At 43.8% G+C, this 20522-nt stretch overlaps 1 protein-coding gene across 1 annotated transcript; it reads right to left on the bottom strand.

Moving 5' to 3' along the window:
- Positions 1–2138: 2138 nt before the first annotated feature.
- LOC109941373 (uncharacterized) lies at positions 2139–13508 on the bottom strand. Its single transcript, XM_020542154.1, has 4 exons — positions 13447–13508; positions 12987–13345; positions 11971–12036; positions 2139–2346 (listed from the first exon to the last, which is right to left on the bottom strand). Exons 1-4 carry the CDS (start codon positions 13506–13508, stop codon positions 2228–2230), a joined length of 606 nt encoding a protein of 201 aa, XP_020397743.1. The 3' UTR covers positions 2139–2227.
- Between the last annotated feature and the right edge of the window lie 7014 nt (positions 13509–20522).

Raw genomic sequence — 20522 nt, 5'->3', positions numbered from 1 at the left:
TATCACATTAGATCAGATCTAAGTTATATTTGTGTGACTAGATTAGACTAGATAAGATCTCATTATTTTGGATTAGATCCTGGTTGTTACTTTAGGATGAGATAAGTAAAGTGGTTAGGATAAGATGATTCCTTCAAGATAAGATTAATCCATTAAGATAAGAGAGAGTCTTTTAAGATAAGATGGATCTATTTAAAATAGATACACTTTAATGGAGGATAATCTAGGTTGTTTAGTTATCTAATGAATTTTATTTATTTATATTTATGCCTATATGTATATGCAGATGTAATTGTGGACATTACTCCACAACTCATCACACTCAATCAAAGAATCGAATCAAGCAGTTATCATAAGAACAAACACTCAAGCATATGCACATTTAAAAATAGTTTTGATTTGGTTACTAAGATTAGGTTTCCTATTCCTAAAAGTCACTTTAGGTATAGTCAAAGTGTGAAATCCACATTTTTCTTTAGAAGGAAAAGGTAAGAATAATAATAGTAAAGCGAAAATAGATGAGAAAGGATTAAGAAAAGTTTAGAAAAGAATCAGAGTAGCAAAGGTAAGTAGACAATGGTTGTCCAGTTCTATCTAGGTTTTATCCTACAGTCAACATTCCTCCAATACCACTTCTGTCACACCCGGGTTTTAGGGACACCAAGACCCGGACGCGAACATAATCACCAGGTGTGCTGGGACCAAGTCTCACACATATGATGAATCATGCTGCAGGAACGAATGTGACATCTTTACTATATAATATGAGTTCTGTACAAAATAAATAAATAATTACATCATAAGGAGAACGATCCAACAACCCAAAGTTGACTGGGAGATGACGACCTAGACATCTCACGAACACATCGCAGCATCCTCCCTGCGCCTCATCCTGTGGTACCTATTCTTGACCTATGGGGGGTGTGAGACAACAAGGGTGAGCTCACATACGTTCATAGCTCAACAAGTTGTGGGGAATTGTCACACCCGGTTCCAGGGGGTAGAACCGAGCGCATACCATATGTGTGCCAGGATCCATTTCCACACATATGTTGACGTCACAAGTGTAATATATCAAAAGACAATGCAATAAAGACGTAAAGAGAGTATAAAACTTTATTACATCATCTGAGACATTGTGTCTTAAACAAGTATCACATCAAAGTAGAGCGGAAAATAAACAACTGGGCAATCTTCCACAGGAAGTTGACCGGCGCATCGTTAGACTTAGAATTCATCGTCGTCGATAAAATCTCCATCAAAGTCTCCAGCATCACCCTCTGATCAAAATTAAGCAAGGGTGAGCTCACTTATGGTCGGGGCTCAGCAAGTGGGGGAAAAACTAATGCAGGTATAACAAGGTGAGGCTAAGTCTGAGCAGTAAGCATTTTAGTTGGTCAACATTTTATTATCAACACCTGTCTTACTAATAATAGTGAATCCCAAATATCCCAATTAAACAAAGGAATATGAATATAACAAAAACACTTAAGTGAAACCACTTAAGCAAATTACTGGCAGATCATCGGATCTCAATTTATGTCCATCTTTAAGTTCAATTATCATGTGAGGAGTCCAGGTCGCTCATAACCGGGAGCACGGCTGATATATCAGTTTTACACTCTGCAGAGGTGGTACAACTTTACCCACAAGCCATGTATCCCATCTAGCCCGGGTTGATCGGACCCTTAGACACTGCCGAGGTGAATGGCTAGGGATCCATTATGAGGTTTTCACAAAATACACTTAATACGAAGCAACCCGCTAAGGTTTCTAAGACGATGGTGGTGGCCCCCTGGGTGAAGTACCTTAGCCAAGAATACGACCCCATGTTAACGTGGGCTGCCAGCACCTACCGCTCCCCCTCTTGCCCATCTTTCAGGTAAGGTTGCTAGGCACTAAGCATATAGAGCTATTTACCAAAGCCAGAGCCATGATAGCACTCGTGGTTGCACTGTTATCCTGGGTGGTCACTCCATGTTCCAATTAATTTGTAATAAAGTTATCTTTAACCATCGGGTTAATGTCATAATTGCAAATTAACATTTTTGGAACATTAAAACCAATTCAAGAGTGACATTAAAAATCATTAAGTTGAGCGGTAGCATGAATCTTGCACAGCTTAATTATTTTCCCAGGTTAAACAAGGAATACAGGTAGTAAATCTAGGAAATCCTTAATTAGGTAAGCCCATCAAATTATGCAATATATCGAAAAGTAAACATTGTTATATGCAATGAGTAGGTACAAACAGAATATGCAGAGGGAGAATCCACTTGCCTTGCACAAAATCGTCCTGCGTGTCGTCTTCAAACGTATTTGGGTCCTCTACCACACAATCAGTTTCTAATAGCGTCGCACATCGTACATACAAAAGAAAACATTCACCAATAAATAAACATACACCATTACATAGGTGAAGCATACATCATACAATAAAACATACATTTAAACAAATCACATTTATAAGAAGGAATGCAAAACATGATTTGTATCTACCCTATAAATCTTAACCATATCAACGATCAATTTATTTGCTATGACTAACTACTTTGTTTCATTATCTTACTAGAAAACTTGTATGACAATTCGACTATGGATATGCATACTATATAAATTCATTTAAAATCATAGATACAACTTTAACCCAAATTCTAGGGAATCTAGTTTATTTACTAAATAATTATCTCTATCGTAAAACACGGGTCACATTCTAGTTTTAGTCTTTCTTTCTAAAAGGAAATTATATCAATTGTTAAAATATTATTTATAAATCACATAACCATAGTATTAAAGAACTAAATTAAACTACAAATTTTATCTCTACTATTTAGATTACGTTGGCCTATATTGTTTCAACGTCAATAAAATATTTACTATTTCTTAGCGAATAACCAATATAATTATATTGCGCATGAGCGTGCGAGTCTTGTCTATAAGTCAGAATCATAATGTAAGCAACGGTGAACGCATACTTATTTATCTAGCGCTTTTTGTTACTAATATGTAGTCTACTTATTCCTTAGTCCTCTACTCCAACAAACCATAATTAAATTAATTCTCAATGGGTATAACCAAATTAAAATGCACAAACTCGAAAGACAGCAGAGACACTAACTAAAATATCTTATCACATACACATGAAGTTAATCGTTCCACATACACATGATTTGGATTCCAAAATATACAAATTTTAAAAAATAATGAATCGCTGCAGGGGTTAGATATCTTATTCAACTTATACTTCAGGGGGTAGACTAGAAGATCGCCTTCTTCTACCACTGGAATGCACATACCAGAGAAGCAGGGAGCCACGACCGTGGGGCTTTGGGCACGAAGAAGGGACAACCAGACGGCTTTGGCGCGTGACACGGCACAACACGAGCACGAAGGCCCAGGGGAGGCAGGGACGGCCTCGGGTCGTCGAACGGAGCAGGGGATGACGTCGAGGCGGCCACGGGCGTCACGACGAGCTGCTTGCCGGCGACAAGGAACAGAGGCGACGACGAGCAGAGGACCGGCAGGGGTCAGCCGCGGTCGAGTTCGTCGGGCAGGGCTCGGCCAAGGCAGCAGAGGAGGTCGCCGACGCGGGGAAAGGTCGACGGCGCTCAAGGGGAGGACGGGGAACGACGTCGAGGTCTCCGGCGGTGTCGAGCTTCACTGCGGCGAGCTCCACAACGACGATGGACGACCAACAGAGGAATGAAATGCGTGGGCGCGAGCTCAAAGTGGTCGGGAACTGGCGCTCGGTATTACCTTAAATAGAGAGAAGAGAGGGAGGATGCCGGGAGAGGGAGAGGCGCGGCAACCGGCGCCATGAACGGCCATCAATGGCGCCGTTTCCACGCTGGCCTTCAATGGGGCGCGAATGAAAGGGGAGAGGATAGGGCGCGACGGCGTCGTAAGTACCATCAATGGCGACGTGACCGTTTCCTGCGTAATGAGAAAGGGAGGAATGGGGGGAGAAAGAAACGGAGGTTTTGATGCTCCAATAAATCGCGAAGAAACGGAAACGGACGCGCGGGTATCACGGCATCGGGCTCGCGCGGCAGAGGCGGCGCGCTCGGTCGGTCGCGCGCGGCAGAGGCGGCGCGCTCGGTCGGTCGCGCGCGGCAGAGGCGCCTGGGTGCGCGCGGCTGGGCGGCTTCGCGCGGTGCCGCGGCTGCTCACTCGCGGGACCGACTTGGGGTCTTGGGGCGCGCGCAGAATGCGTAGGGCGCGGCGCTTGGAGCTCCTGCGCGAGCGAGAGAGAGAAGCGAGGGGAGAGAGAGATAGGGGAGGGAGAAGGCTGGCGGCGGCTGGCTTGGAGAAGCCAGCAGGGGTGCGCGCGGCGCCAAAATGGGCCCCTAGCTGGGCCTTTGGTTAAGGTTAGTTTTTTTGTTTTTTTTTCTTTTTTTTTCCAATTCCGAAATTCATTTTTAAAGAACTCTAAAAGTCATAAAAAAAATTACCAAAAATATTTATAAATGGAGTACTTGATTTTAGACTAATAATTATTATATTTCTTAATTATTGTCTAATTACTAGGATTTCTTTTTAAAAGGAAGTTAATAACAATCATCCGATAATCAATCAAGCACATGCAAAGAAAACTGATCCAAAAATGCAAATAAATAATTAATCACTTAAAAAAAATTATTAAGCTAATTAATATAACAACTAAATTCATTATCTTTATTTGATGGCTTTTGTGGTGTTACAAACCTACCCCTCTTAAAAAGAATCTCGTCCTCGAGATTAAGAAACTTCCGAGAATAGCTGAGGGAATTCTGCTTTGAGTTCATCTTCTCTTTCCCAAGTGGCCTCATCTTCCGAATGATGACTCCACTGAACTTTGCACATGTTAATGACTTTACTCCGTGTAATTCTGCGAGATGTTTCCAAAATTCTGATCGGGTACTCCGAATAAGTCAAATCCTCATTAACATTCAGTTCTTCCATGGGTAACTGTTCTTCTGGTACTCTTAAGCACTTCTTGAGTTGTGATACGTGAAATACGTCATGCACATCAGATAATCTATCGGGTAGCTCTAACTGGTAGGCTACTTCGCCTTTTCTTTCCAAAATCTTGAATGGGCCAATATAGCGAGGTGATAATTTTCCTTTAACCTTAAACCTTTTCATTCCTCTCATCGGTGAAACTTTAAGGTAGACAAAGTCTCCTACTTCAAACATCAACTCTCTTCTTCTATTATCAGCACTGCTCTTCTGTCTTGACTGTGCTGTCTTCAAATTTTCTCTGATAATTTGCACTTGCTTTTCCGCCTCTTGGAGAATTTCTGGACCAAATACTTGACTTTCTCCAGTCTGATTCCAATAAAGCGGTGTTCTACACTTTCGTCCGTAGAGTGCTTCAAATGGTGCCATTTTTAGACTTGCCTGATAACTGTTGTTATACGAAAATTCTGCATAAGGCAAACTTTTATCCCAGCTTCTACCATGCTTTAGAGCGCAAGCTCTTAGCATATCTTCCAACACTTGGTTTGTTCTTTCCGTTTGCCCATCCGTTTGAGGATGATAAGCTGAACTAAAGTTTAGCTTGGTATCCATGGACTCATGTAGTCTTTTCCAAAAGCGCGAGGTAAACTGGGTTCCTCGATCTGATACGATCTTCTTTGGTACTCCATGCAGACAAACAATCCTCGACATGTACAACTCTGCTAACTGGGCTCCTGAGTAGGTTGTCTTCACAGGTATAAAGTGTGCTACTTTAGTTAACCTGTCTACTATGACCCATATTGAGTCATAGCCATCTCGAGTACGGGGTAGTCCAACTATGAAATCCATACTGATTTCTTCCCATTTCCACTCCGGTACCTTGAGAGGTTGTAGCAATCCTGCTGGTCTTTGGTGTTCAGCTTTAACTCGCAGACACACGTCACATAGTGCAACATGAGTAGCAACATCTCTTTTCAAACCATACCACCAATACTTTTCCTTAAGATCCTGGTACATCTTTGTGCTTCCAGGGTGAATAGAATAAGCTGAATCATGAGCTTCTCTCAAAATAAGTTGGCGTAAGTGCTCGATTTCTGGTACACAGATTCTCTTCTTAAACCATATTGTGCCTTGTTCATCTTCTGTGAAATCTGGGGCGTTACCCAAACTAATCAAAGTTTTAATTTCCTTAATTTTCTCATCAGACTCTTGTCCTTTACGAATCTCTTCTTCCAAAGTAGATTCAACTTCCATCACCGTTGCCTCTACATTATTGAGAAATCCAAGGTTGAGTTGTTCCATTTCCCAGCACAATTCTTGTGACATCAAATGAGTAGTAATGTTGTTCACTTGACCCTTACGGCTCAAAGCATCAGCTACTACATTTGCTTTTCCGGGGTGATATTGTATTTCCAAATCATAATCTTTAATCAACTCAAGCCATCTTCTCTGTCTGAGGTTGAGTTCTTTCTGAGTGAATATATATTTCAAGCTTTTATGATCCGTGAAGATTTTGCACTTGTTTCCAATCATATAGTGCCTCCAAATCTTCAAGGCATGCACTACGGCAGCTAGTTCCAAATCATGCGTAGGATAATTCTTCTCATGTTTCCTCAACTGTCTTGAAGCATAAGCAATCACCTTTCCTTCTTGCATTAGCACACATCCAAGTCCAAGGTGTGACGCATCGCAATACACATCAAATCCCTTGTGGATGTCTGGCATTACCAGTATTGGTGCAGTGGTTAACCTCTTCTTGAGTTCTTCAAAACAATTCTGGCAAGCTTCATCCCATTTGAACTCTTTGCCTTTCTCCAGTAGAGAAGTAAGTGGTTTTACTAACTTGGAAAAACCTTCAATAAATCTTCTATAGTATCCCGCCAATCCAAGAAAACTTCTGATCTTGGACGCATCCTTTGGTTGCTTCCAATCTAGTATCTCACTTATCTTTCCTGGGTCCACTTTAATTCCACCATCAGTAACGATATGTCCTAAGAAAGCAACTTCTTTCAACCAAAAATCACACTTCGAGAGTTTTGCGTACAGTTGGTTGTCACGAAGCTTTTGTAGGACTAGCCTTAGATGATCTTCGTGTGCTTCTTCATTCGGAGAATATATCAGTATGTCGTCAATGAATACGACCACAAACTGATCCAGATATTCCATGAATACTTTATTCATCAAGTTCATAAAGTATGCTGGTGCATTAGTCAGTCCAAACGACATGACCAAAAACTCATATAATCCATATCTCGTCGTGAAGGCTGTCTTCGGTATATCTTCTGCTCGAATCTTTAACTGATGATATCCCGATCTCAGATCTATCTTCGAGAATATCTTAGCTCCCTTCATTTGATCGAATAAATCTTCAATCCGAGGCAGCGGGTATTTATTCTTGATGGTTACTTCATTCAAACTTCTATAATCAACGCACATTCTCCTCGAACCATCCTTCTTGTTCACAAATAGCACTGGGGCTCCCCAAGGGGATGAACTTGGGCGAATGAAACCTTTTTCTAGTAATTCTTCTATTTGTTTCTTCAATTCTACTAAATCTTTAACATCCATTCTATATGGTCTTTTCGAGATAGGTGCGGTTCCGGGTAATAATTCAATAGAAAACTCTATATCACGGTCAGGTGGCATACCTGGCAATTCCTCCGGAAATACGTCTGGGTATTCGCACACTACTTTGATATTTTCCAAGGGCTTTTCTTCCAAGTGATTGATCACTGTCTTCCCTTTTTCATCTGTTGACTTGTCTATGTTAACTTGGATTCTTTCACCTTGAGGACTTGTCAACATAATTGTTCCATTGGCACATTGTATCACTCCATCACAACTTTTCAACCAGTTGCATCCAAGAATCACATCAATACCGTTGGATCCTAGGACCACTGGGTTGACTGAAAAATCTATTCCTTGAATCTTGATATTAACATGAGGGCATGAGTGTGTGGCCTTCATGTCACCTCCTGGTGAACTAATGTGTAATATCCTCTTCAGAGGGTACTTAGGTATGTTATGCTTTTCCACAAATGACTCAGTTATAAATGAATGCGATGCTCCAGAGTCAAATAAAACTGATGCAGGTATGGAGTTAACAAGGAACATACCATACACTATGTCGGCATCCTCAGGCACTGATTCCGCGGTGACGTGATTGACCCTTCCTCGGCTCTGGTTCTGTGGTGTCTTGCTTTGAGCCGATCCACGAGCGGGGGTGTTCTGGTCATTCCTCTGAGTATTACTCCTTTGGGGTGTTTGCTGGTTACGCCTTGGGCAATTGTTGGCATAGTGGCCTAGCTCACCGCACTTGAAACATCCATTGGGTTGGACAGGTGCGTTGTTTCTGGCCTCCGTGTTGTTGGTGCCACCTTGACGGTTCTGTGAATTTCCACCAGACCTCTTGTTGGTCTGGGAGTTGCTTCTTTGCTGGTTCTGGTTTTGGTTACTTCTCTGGCTTTGCCGTCCAGAGCGTTGCACTTGATAATTATTTCCACCCTGATTTCCAGAGCGGAACTGCGAACCTTGAGCATTATTCGGACGAGTGTTCCTGCTTGACTGACCTTGAAACTTCCTTTTATGGTCAGATAATTCCTTCCTTTTACTCTCAAGGCCAATTGTCTTGTTCAGGAGTGTCTGGAAGTTGGGAAAAGTGTGACTCTGAAGTTGGTAGTTCAGAGGTCCAATTAGTCCTTCCAGGAAACGCTCTTGGCGCTTCTCATCGGTGTCCACTTCCTCAGGGGCATAACGTGAAAGCTGAGTGAAGCGATCACGATACTCACTGACAGACATATTCCCTTGAGTAAGGGAAAGGAACTCCTTCTTCTTCAGCTTCATAATTCCAGAGGGGATGTGATGAGCGCGGAAGTTCTCTTGGAACTCCTGCCAGGTTATGGTATCTGCGTTGGGATGTGCCGCTGTGAAGGCATCCCACCAATCGGACGCAGCTCCCTCGAGTCTTCCCGAGGCGTACAAGACCTTCTCCCGGTCGTTGCACTGAGTGATGTCCAGCTTCTTCCCAATGACTTTGAGCCAGTCATCGGCATCCAGGGGATCAACCGCATGAGAAAATGTTGGCGGGTGATGACTCATGAAGTCCCGGTGCTTATCTCTGGCCGGGGGCGCATACTGCTGTTGCTGGGGTTGCTGATTTTGTTGGTTCTGTTGTAATTGTTGAACCGCAGCAGTGAGTCCTTGCAGAATCTGCATTTGGGCGGCGATGAACTGCTCCATATTGGGATTTGGTGGTGGCGGTGGTGGTGGTGCTTGTTGTCCACGATGGTTCCGGTTGTTAGGTCCTTGACGTTGGTTCACCATCTGATTGGTTAGAAAGTGAACATCTTAGAGAAGAGAAGAGTAGAAAAGATTCTAGAGAGGAAATGACTTAAGTTTTAAAATTTTATATGTTCTTATGGCCATCATTCCATAAGACCATTGCACTCAAACAAAGATCCAAATCAAACATTTCAATCAATCACCATCACATGGTTGATATTTATTAATATGATAACATAAAGAGAGTATCATCGTCTAACGCGAAGTATATCTTATTACATCATGACTCAAAAACTCCTAAAGCAGCCTAGTGACTGATCCGGGCTCTCCATAGCGCATCCTCTTGCGGGGAGGAGACAGCGCCACGGCGGGGACCTGAGCTTCTGGCGGATTCAGTCCTTGCAGTTGGGCTTCCAGGGCTGCAATCCTGGCGTGGGCATTCTCCAGCTCCAAGTGCACACTGTAGAGGTCCAGAGTGGCACTGTCCAGGTCGGTGTTGAGACCGGCCACTACACCAGCTAGGGTGTTGAGGCGATCCTCACCAGGTTCACCTGGGACAATGTTGGTCTGGCTCTCTCCACGCAGGCGCTGAGGAAGGTGCCTGAACCTCGTGTTCTGCAGCTGCTGCCGGTAGGTGTGGCTGAGCGACCACAGGGTCCGACGGGCAGCATCGCTGACCGAGGCAGCGTAGGTGGACAGCGGTATCAGGGACTCGTGAGCAGACAGAGTCCTGAATCCCCTGTCACCTGCATCCATTACCCTGACATGGATGCGAGTGATGTAATAGCAAGCCCGGGGAGGCTCGCTCACTCGCCTCGTCTCGTACAGGGGGCGGGCGTAGGCTCCTAGCTCGTGCAGCACTGCCTGCAGCAGGTTGGGGAAGTGTCCTGTCTCGAACATTGATGTATAATGTTCGACAACTGGACCAATCCCCATGAAGTGGTCCTGCTGGGCGTAGTAAGCTTCCTGGTTGACGTGCTCATCCTCTCCATCGTCGTCGTCGTCGTCATCCTCGTCATCGCCGTCTCCGGAGTCGTCGGGATCGTCGCCTCCAGGTGCAGGTGCTTGGAAGGCTGGTGCTGACGTCGCTGACCCAGCTGCGAAGGCCAGGGACTCGGCCAACGGGGTGGGGGTCGGCAGCTGCTCCTCCGAGCTGTCCTCCAGGTTGATTATATTCTCCACTTGGACGGGAGGGAGATTCGCTGGAACTTCTTCGACTACCACTGGGTACACCGGGACCTGCCGGGGCTGAGGGGCGTAGCTGGTGTTGACGCGGGTAGTTTGGAGGGTGCGAACCATCTACAATAGAAGTGTTAACTCAGTTGAATTTCAAAGAGGTAAGACTGATAAAGGAATTTATAGGAATGAAATTAGCAAGTTTTGAACAACTAGGCTTTCCATTTCTAACTAATCTAACGACCTAGGGTCAGCATAGCTTTGATACCACTTCTGTCACACCCGGTTCCAGGGGGTAGAACCGAGCGCATACCATATGTGTGCCAGGATCCATTTCCACACATATGTTGACGTCACAAGTGTAATATATCAAAAGACAATGCAATAAAGACGTAAAGAGAGTATAAAACTTTATTACATCATCTGAGACATTGTGTCTTAAACAAGTATCACATCAAAGTAGAGCGGAAAATAAACAACTGGGCAATCTTCCACAGGAAGTTGACCGGCGCATCGTTAGACTTAGAATTCATCGTCGTCGATAAAATCTCCATCAAAGTCTCCAGCATCACCCTCTGATCAAAATTAAGCAAGGGTGAGCTCACTTATGGTCGGGGCTCAGCAAGTGGGGGAAAAACTAATGCAGGTATAACAAGGTGAGGCTAAGTCTGAGCAGTAAGCATTTTAGTTGGTCAACATTTTATTATCAACACCTGTCTTACTAATAATAGTGAATCCCAAATATCCCAATTAAACAAAGGAATATGAATATAACAAAAACACTTAAGTGAAACCACTTAAGCAAATTACTGGCAGATCATCGGATCTCAATTTATGTCCATCTTTAAGTTCAATTATCATGTGAGGAGTCCAGGTCGCTCATAACCGGGAGCACGGCTGATATATCAGTTTTACACTCTGCAGAGGTGGTACAACTTTACCCACAAGCCATGTATCCCATCTAGCCCGGGTTGATCGGACCCTTAGACACTGCCGAGGTGAATGGCTAGGGATCCATTATGAGGTTTTCACAAAATACACTTAATACGAAGCAACCCGCTAAGGTTTCTAAGACGATGGTGGTGGCCCCCTGGGTGAAGTACCTTAGCCAAGAATACGACCCCATGTTAACGTGGGCTGCCAGCACCTACCGCTCCCCCTCTTGCCCATCTTTCAGGTAAGGTTGCTAGGCACTAAGCATATAGAGCTATTTACCAAAGCCAGAGCCATGATAGCACTCGTGGTTGCACTGTTATCCTGGGTGGTCACTCCATGTTCCAATTAATTTGTAATAAAGTTATCTTTAACCATCGGGTTAATGTCATAATTGCAAATTAACATTTTTGGAACATTAAAACCAATTCAAGAGTGACATTAAAAATCATTAAGTTGAGCGGTAGCATGAATCTTGCACAGCTTAATTATTTTCCCAGGTTAAACAAGGAATACAGGTAGTAAATCTAGGAAATCCTTAATTAGGTAAGCCCATCAAATTATGCAATATATCGAAAAGTAAACATTGTTATATGCAATGAGTAGGTACAAACAGAATATGCAGAGGGAGAATCCACTTGCCTTGCACAAAATCGTCCTGCGTGTCGTCTTCAAACGTATTTGGGTCCTCTACCACACAATCAGTTTCTAATAGCGTCGCACATCGTACATACAAAAGAAAACATTCACCAATAAATAAACATACACCATTACATAGGTGAAGCATACATCATACAATAAAACATACATTTAAACAAATCACATTTATAAGAAGGAATGCAAAACATGATTTGTATCTACCCTATAAATCTTAACCATATCAACGATCAATTTATTTGCTATGACTAACTACTTTGTTTCATTATCTTACTAGAAAACTTGTATGACAATTCGACTATGGATATGCATACTATATAAATTCATTTAAAATCATAGATACAACTTTAACCCAAATTCTAGGGAATCTAGTTTATTTACTAAATAATTATCTCTATCGTAAAACACGGGTCACATTCTAGTTTTAGTCTTTCTTTCTAAAAGGAAATTATATCAATTGTTAAAATATTATTTATAAATCACATAACCATAGTATTAAAGAACTAAATTAAACTACAAATTTTATCTCTACTATTTAGATTACGTTGGCCTATATTGTTTCAACGTCAATAAAATATTTACTATTTCTTAGCGAATAACCAATATAATTATATTGCGCATGAGCGTGCGAGTCTTGTCTGTAAGTCAGAATCATAATGTAAGCAATGGTGAACGCATACTTATTTATCTAGCGCTTTTTGTTACTAATATGTAGTCTACCTATTCCTTAGTCCTCTACTCCAACAAACCATAATTAAATTAATTCTCAATGGGTATAACCAAATTAAAATGCACAAACTCGAAAGACAGCAGAGACACTAACTAAAATATCTTATCACATACACATGAAGTTAATCGTTCCACATACACATGATTTGGATTCCAAAATATACAAATTTTAAAAAATAATGAATCGCTGCAGGGGTTAGATATCTTATTCAACTTATACTTCAGGGGGTAGACTAGAAGATCGCCTTCTTCTACCACTGGAATGCACATACCAGAGAAGCAGGGAGCCACGACCGTGGGGCTTTGGGCACGAAGAAGGGACAACCAGACGGCTTTGGCGCGTGACACGGCACAGCACGAGCACGAAGGCCCAGGGGAGGCAGGGACGGCCTCGGGTCGTCGAACGGAGCAGGGGATGACGTCGAGGCGGCCACGGGCGTCACGACGAGCTGCTTGCCGGCGACAAGGAACAGAGGCGACGACGAGCAGAGGACCGGCAGGGGTCAGCCGCGGTCGAGTTCGTCGGGCAGGGCTCGGCCAAGGCAGCAGAGGAGGTCGCCGACGCGGGGAAAGGTCGACGGCGCTCAAGGGGAGGACGGGGAACGACGTCGAGGTCTCCGGCGGTGTCGAGCTTCACTGCGGCGAGCTCCACAACGACGATGGACGACCAACAGAGGAATGAAATGCGTGGGCGCGAGCTCAAAGTGGTCGGGAACTGGCGCTCGGTATTACCTTAAATAGAGAGAAGAGAGGGAGGACGCCGGGAGAGGGAGAGGCGCGGCAACCGGCGCCATGAACGGCCATCAATGGCGCCGTTTCCACGCTGGCCTTCAATGGGGCGCGAATGAAAGGGGAGAGGATAGGGCGCGACGGCGTCGTAAGTACCATCAATGGCGACGTGACCGTTTCCTGCGTAATGAGAAAGGGAGGAATGGGGGGAGAAAGAAACGGAGGTTTTGATGCTCCAATAAATCGCGAAGAAACGGAAACGGACGCGCGGGTATCACGGCATCGGGCTCGCGCGGCAGAGGCGGCGCGCTCGGTCGGTCGCGCGCGGCAGAGGCGGCGCGCTCGGTCGGTCGCGCGCGGCAGAGGCGCCTGGGTGCGCGCGGCTGGGCGGCTTCGCGCGGTGCCGCGGCTGCTCGCTCGCGGGACCGGCTTGGGGTCTTGGGGCGCGCGCAGAATGCGTAGGGCGCGGCGCTTGGAGCTCCTGCGCGAGCGAGAGAGAGAAGCGAGGGGAGAGAGAGATAGGGGAGGGAGAAGGCTGGCGGCGGCTGGCTTGGAGAAGCCAGCAGGGGTGCGCGCGGCGCCAAAATGGGCCCCTAGCTGGGCCTTAGGTTTAGGTTAGTTTTTTTGTTTTTTTTTCTTTTTTTTTCCAATTCCGAAATTCATTTTTAAAGAACTCTAAAAGTCATAAAAAAAATTACCAAAAATATTTATAAATGGAGTACTTGATTTTAGACTAATAATTATTATATTTCTTAATTATTGTCTAATTACTAGGATTTCTTTTTAAAAGGAAGTTAATAACAATCATCCGATAATCAATCAAGCACATGCAAAGAAAACTGATCCAAAAATGCAAATAAATAATTAATCACTTAAAAAAAATTATTACGCTAATTAATATAACAACTAAATTCATTATCTTTATTTGATGGCTTTTGTGGTGTTACAGGAATAATGTGCATGAACTCACCAACAATGGGAGCTCATGTGAAGTGTAAGGCTTACTAAAGAGAAGGGTTAAAGCTGAGCATTGCTTTTAAAGATGGTCAAAATTTTATTAGCAATTACTAGATGTAAGTAAATACCAAACCATAATAATAATATAACAAAGTTAATAATAAATCCCATGCAATGCAAATGACAAATTAAATTTAGTTCCATAATTTAATCATGCGAGAGCCCTGAGCTACTCATAACCGCGAGCACGACTAGTTTACCAGTTTTACACTCTGTTGAGGTTGTACCCTATACCCACAAGTCGTGTATCCCATGTCGCCAGGGTTTGCAAGGCCCTTAGACACTTCCGAGGTGAATGGCTAGGGATCCACTATGAGACCTTTACAAAGTTCCACTAGCTTCAGAAAACCCGCTACAGTTTCTAGGAAGAGCAATGCAGGAATCCCCCATCTGACCGCCATCACAGCAAAATCAACCCGAGAACCTCCCTACACGCCTACTCCCCTACTGCCCTTGCCCCTATCGGGTAATGTAGTCCTCCACTAGCTTTCCTAGTTAGCCAGCCAAGGGCGTACAACTCCACCCTTGTGGTGGCACGTGTTTCTCAAGTTAAGCTCCATGCTCCAATTAAAATAATGATCTTGGCATGAACAATAAATAAAATAATAATATAATTGGAACATGAACATAATGTAATATAAAACCCAAAACCATATAGAGCAATAGCAAAGACTACCCAAAAGTTCAGGGGTAAACAAGGTGTAAAGATAACCAAACTAGAGTGACCTATTGGGTTCGATCAAAATTAAGCCTATGCATGATAAAATGATTATAAGGAACATTATTGGGTAAATAAAAGTGGTCAAGGGCACAACTTGCCTGGGACTTGAGATTTCAGGTACCAGGATGATCTTTAGATTCTCATGACCTCATTGCTAGTCGTAGCTATACAAACAAACATGGTATAGAAAAAATTTACATCACACCAAACACAAGAACAAACTATAAAATAATAATCTACACGTTGCTTCGAGATCGTGGGTTCGAGAATCGCTAAATTCGGAGTTACGGTTAAGGACTTGTGATTTATGGAAGATCTATGAGATTTAGATATTAAACTATATTATAAATTGATTAGGATATATCATATGAGAGACTATTCTATAAATAATTAACTCAACACTAATCTAAGTCATTACTTGATTAAGGATCATCTTTTAGTCAAATCATAACCATAAGACCATAATGCTATAATAACAAAGTTAATCCCAATAGACATAGATTAATCCAATTAGTTACTTAATTATAGAAGTATGTGATATCGTATAATTAATGTTGTTACTGCATAGTAAATATTTATACGAAGCTAACGCAACTTGAACGAATTCAAACAGAGTTAAAATGAATCAATTATGATTTTTCGAAGTTATTAGGTACCTAGAATAGAGTAATATAAGTGAATAATTTTAACTCAAGTTTCATGGATAAACAAAGGTACTAGATAATGAACAATATTAAAACAAAATTATTGCAACTTGAATGGATCAATTTGGAGCTAAAATAAATTAAATATGAATTATACAAGTTTCTGGATTTATTTTTGTATTAAAAATCAATTTCTACAATTAATTAACTAGTTTCCCTCAGCTTTGAACTAGGCGCCAAAAACAGAGAAGCACAGGGTCTATTTCATAAAAATTCCTAAGACTCAGGTGTTCATCAAGGTGGACGGCTGATTTATTTTTAATAAATACAGGGGCTCATTTGAATGATTGCACGGCCGGAGGGGTATCGGCCCATGCCTGCCGCCCGATCGAAACCTGGCGGGCCAGATTAGATCCCAATTTTAAATCAACCCGTAGGCCATCGTTGTCGTTGGATCCCACGTATGCAGTCCCGATTAGTTCGCCACTTTTACGCACTGATACGTGATACAGGCCATTGGATTGAGATCTGATGGCCCCGAGGCATCCACGACCCAAGCTATCTCGATCGCACACACGGAGATCAACGACTCAGGTTCACCCCGCGAACCAGTACGCTGGTGGCTCTAATCTGCGACGTCGACCGAGGATCCGACGGCATCCAAGCGCCACCCCCAATCCTACCGCCGAGGCACGGCGGAGCAGAAGCCCGCGACGGCACTCCTCGCCGACGAATGTCCTTTCGACGCCCCGGAGCCCGACTAAGCAAGCGACGAGGTGCAAAACCCTCCTGAGAACCAGACGAAACAGATGGGGGAGAAAAATACCTCAATTAGAGCCGAGTATGGACCCGCCCACAACACGATGCAACATTGTCAATCACCGGCAAGCAATCCCCACGATTTGGATCGACCCTGTGCCAGAGGCCGCTGTATTTAGTTTCCACGCGCCTGGAGATGTTCCCCAAAGCTCACCACGGAGCCCAAACGGTGACGGCGCAGAGGTGGTGGTGTAGCAGCTTCTGACTTCCTCACGGCGATGGTGTGGTATGGAGTGGCGTCTCACGGGAGGATGGAGGGGGGTTCCCAGGTGCTCGGGTAGTTTTATAAGCGAAGGGGAATCACGACAGAGGCGGGGATTTGGCCACCGCGCGGATTTCACGGCGTTCGGTGCGCAACAGCCCTAGATCCGGTGGAGAAGAGGAACAGTGGAAGGGCCCACATGGCAATGAAACGAGAGGAGGCGCGTGAGAATGACGAGGTGGGCCCTCCAGTCGCTGACGTAGAGTTGGCAACTGGGCTGGCGCGGTGGTGGATCTTCTTGGGCCGCGACGAGGCAAAAACTGGCCCAAGTAGAGGTTGTTCCATCTCTTTTTCTTTATTGTTTCTATATTTATTTCCCATTTCAGATTTTTGTTGAATTTGTCTCAAGTTTAAACTTCAATTTTCGAAAATACTTCAGGCCTAGATTTCAACATGTTTTTGCAGAAACATTTCATTTATTTCTACAACATTTATTTAAATATTTTAAACTTCCTAGTTATTGAAAGAAATAACCCACTTGTTTTATTGTGCATGAGAAATCGTATCGTGACTATATATATATCTAAATCACATGTTTTAAAGACACAATTACATAACTTTGAGACTAAAGGATAACCTCAACTCATCCTACCTAGAGAATATGTATATATATTTAATTCATTTAATCCAAAGAAAAGTTCAACACACAAACCGAGTATAATTTAATTTCTAAGTCTCTTTTATCTTTCCATTTCTTCCTTTTGAATTTTGAATCCCGGTTGGGTTTAAATCTTCAGATTCCCATTATTATGCACTTATTACAAAAGAACACCATCATGCCATGCATTTATTTATTTTACCTTGCTTATGATCATAAAGGATGAGCACCCCTATCTACACATTTTAACCCTACTTTCTTATTGCCTAAGAATTGGGTATTACAGTTGGGCTTGATGCCGAAGGTTTCTACCGAAGCAAATGGCCAAACGAGTGGGTGAGGGAGTGGTTTTACATGATGAACAATTTGAATGATTGGTCTGATATAAAAGTAATTATCTAGACTCCTATTTCCACATGTTTTGGATGTAAAAAACCAACATGTTATATCAACTTCGAAGCTCAGGTTGCTATAGTTGCTTTCAATGTTGTTTGTACACATATTGGATCAAAGGAACTCGTTTAGGTGTTTTTAGCATTTAAAACATGGCCACTAGCGGCTAAATGGGAGATGACGAAGATGTCCGAAAAAGATGCTTCAAAGCCTGGGTTGATCAGACTTAGCTACAAGTATAAGTTTGAAGATGAGTTTGGGCAGCCTAGTGATGGATGGTTAGATTATATTGAAGTGAAGTGCAATGAAATACTTGGTAACTATAGTAAACCAAAGGCCAAGGCTCTGCAACAGGCTTTTGTGGCACGAAAAACACATCGATTGAATCGTGTTTTCGGTGCTATTGGTTTCTTCTATCCTGATATCCCAAAATGGTTTAGGATTCGAAGAAGAGGAAGAGGAAAGTGACTACAAAGCGGAGTAAAGCTCCAAAGATACGGGCTGAACCAACTCGTCAAGCTTCGGATGAGATTTTGGTACAAAGGGTTTTCTGAAATCTATTCATTACTTACAAGCTTGTTGTGTTATACTTACTGTGTTAATGTTTTCACAGGCTACACCCGAAGTCGAGGTGTCGGCTATGCATGAGGAAATTCCTTCTGCAGGAATCGAAGGAGCAAAGATTGAGGATGCTATCGATCTGATAGCTCAAAAGGTCGTTCCCTTGAAGCCGCTTTCAGAGAGTGAGGAGGAGGAGGACAAAGAACATATAGCTCTAGTAATGAGCTCGTTCTTTGATATTGTAACACCCTGAATTTGGGGTATAAAATTTCTTTTCTAATACCCACCAAATTTAGGTGTTACCCTCTCTTTTCCATGCTTTCCTTTTCTTTCGCCTAAAGAGTGAAGAATTATTTTGTTTTATATCGATGTGTAAGTCTAGTAAATTAACCCTAAGGTGATATTGTTGTTGCATCATGTCGGAGCATATTTATTTCTGTCTGATGTCGTGCCTAGGCGTGCATTCATTTAATTTAGGATTTCCATTCGAGGAGTGATTTTAATTAGAAAGAAAACGAGATCAATTAGAGGAGAAGCAGCCCCAGCACGGCCTGGCCCTGGCGTGGCGTGGCCCAGCCCAGCCCCTAGCGCGTAGCCCAGTCGCCCCTTCCCCCCGTGCGCGCCCCAGCCGCCCGCGCTCCCCACTCCCACACACCCATGATCTAGGAAGAGAGAAACCACCCCTCTCCCTCTTCCTCCTCTCTCCCACTCTCTCCCTACCCTCGCTTGGATCACCGGAGAGCTGCGGTTGATGCCGTTCATCATTCTCGTGGTAAGCCTCCTCCCTCCCCTCCCTCTCCTCCCCTCTCCCCTGCGCGCGCCGTCCCCTGCCCGGCGCGCCCCTCCCCGTCGGCGAGCCCCTTCCCCTGCGCGACCTAGCCTCCTGGCACGGTGCCCTCCCCGCGCGACGCCCTCCCCCACGCAGCCCCTCCCCTACACGTAGCCCCCTCCATTGCGGCGGCTCTCCCCGCGTGGCCCGGCCCACGACGCGGTGCCCTCTCGTTGGGCCCCAGTGTGCGGCCCCCGGCACAGCCCCGGCGTGGTCCCCAGCGAGCAGCCCTGTCACACTCGGTTTTAGTTGGTCAAGTATTTATCATTAATAGAAGCAAAGTTTTGTCAAAAGCCCAAGTTGATATTCCCAAAAGAGAGCACTTCCTCCAAGAGGAAAGTACTAAATAACATAATCATAGCTATCATTATTAAACCATCAACATAAATGAATCCAAAGTATCTCTAATCAAAGAGGATCCCATGGCTGCTCTTAACCATGAGCACGACTGATATACCAGTTTTTGACACTCTGCAGATGTTGCGCACTTTACCCACGAGTCGTGATCCCTTCCTAGCCTCGGTTGTACAGACCCGATCTTCACTACCGAGGTGAATGGCCAGGGATTCACTGCATATCCTTTACAAAGATTCCTCTGGTGTGCAGTTGCTCGTTAGGTTTCGCCAGTCATACAAACACAATACTCCTCCCTAAGGTGGGTGACTAACAAAACCAAATCGAATGAACCTCGACACCCACCTAGCAAAGCAAGCACTATTCCTCGGCCCCCATTGACGGCCCTACAACAAAGCTAACTGAAAGGATCAGGATACCCAAGAGGGGGGTGAATTGGGTTTTTCTAAAAATTCAACAACAATTAAACCCTAAGCAAATATTTAAACCCTAAGCTAGAGCCCAACTTCACCCAACTACTAGCAAAAAGAGAATACTACTAGAAAGACAATAATCCTAAGACTTTACTTCAATTACTTGCTAAACAATTGAACAAGGTAAAATGCTTAAATTAAATGTGTAATGTAAAGCAAGGTTGAGAAGACTCCTCCAATTTTTTATCGAGGAATCAAAGAGTCGACATTGTTCCCTAGTCCTCATTGGAGCACCCACGCAAGGGTATCGCTCCCCTTGGTTCTCGCAAGAACCAAGTGCTCACTATGAGGTGATCCTTTGCCACTCCGGCGCGGTAGATCCCTCACGACCGCTTACAATCTTGAGTCGGGTCACCAACAAATCCTCTAGGGTCATCACCGTGCTCCAAACGCCACCAAGCCATCTAG

Source organism: Zea mays, chromosome 1, assembly GCF_902167145.1.
Source record: "Zea mays cultivar B73 chromosome 1, Zm-B73-REFERENCE-NAM-5.0, whole genome shotgun sequence".
NCBI classification, from domain to species: domain Eukaryota; kingdom Viridiplantae; phylum Streptophyta; class Magnoliopsida; order Poales; family Poaceae; genus Zea; species Zea mays.
Note: the sequence above shows the minus strand (reverse complement) of the source record. Positions and strands in the feature narration are given on the sequence as shown.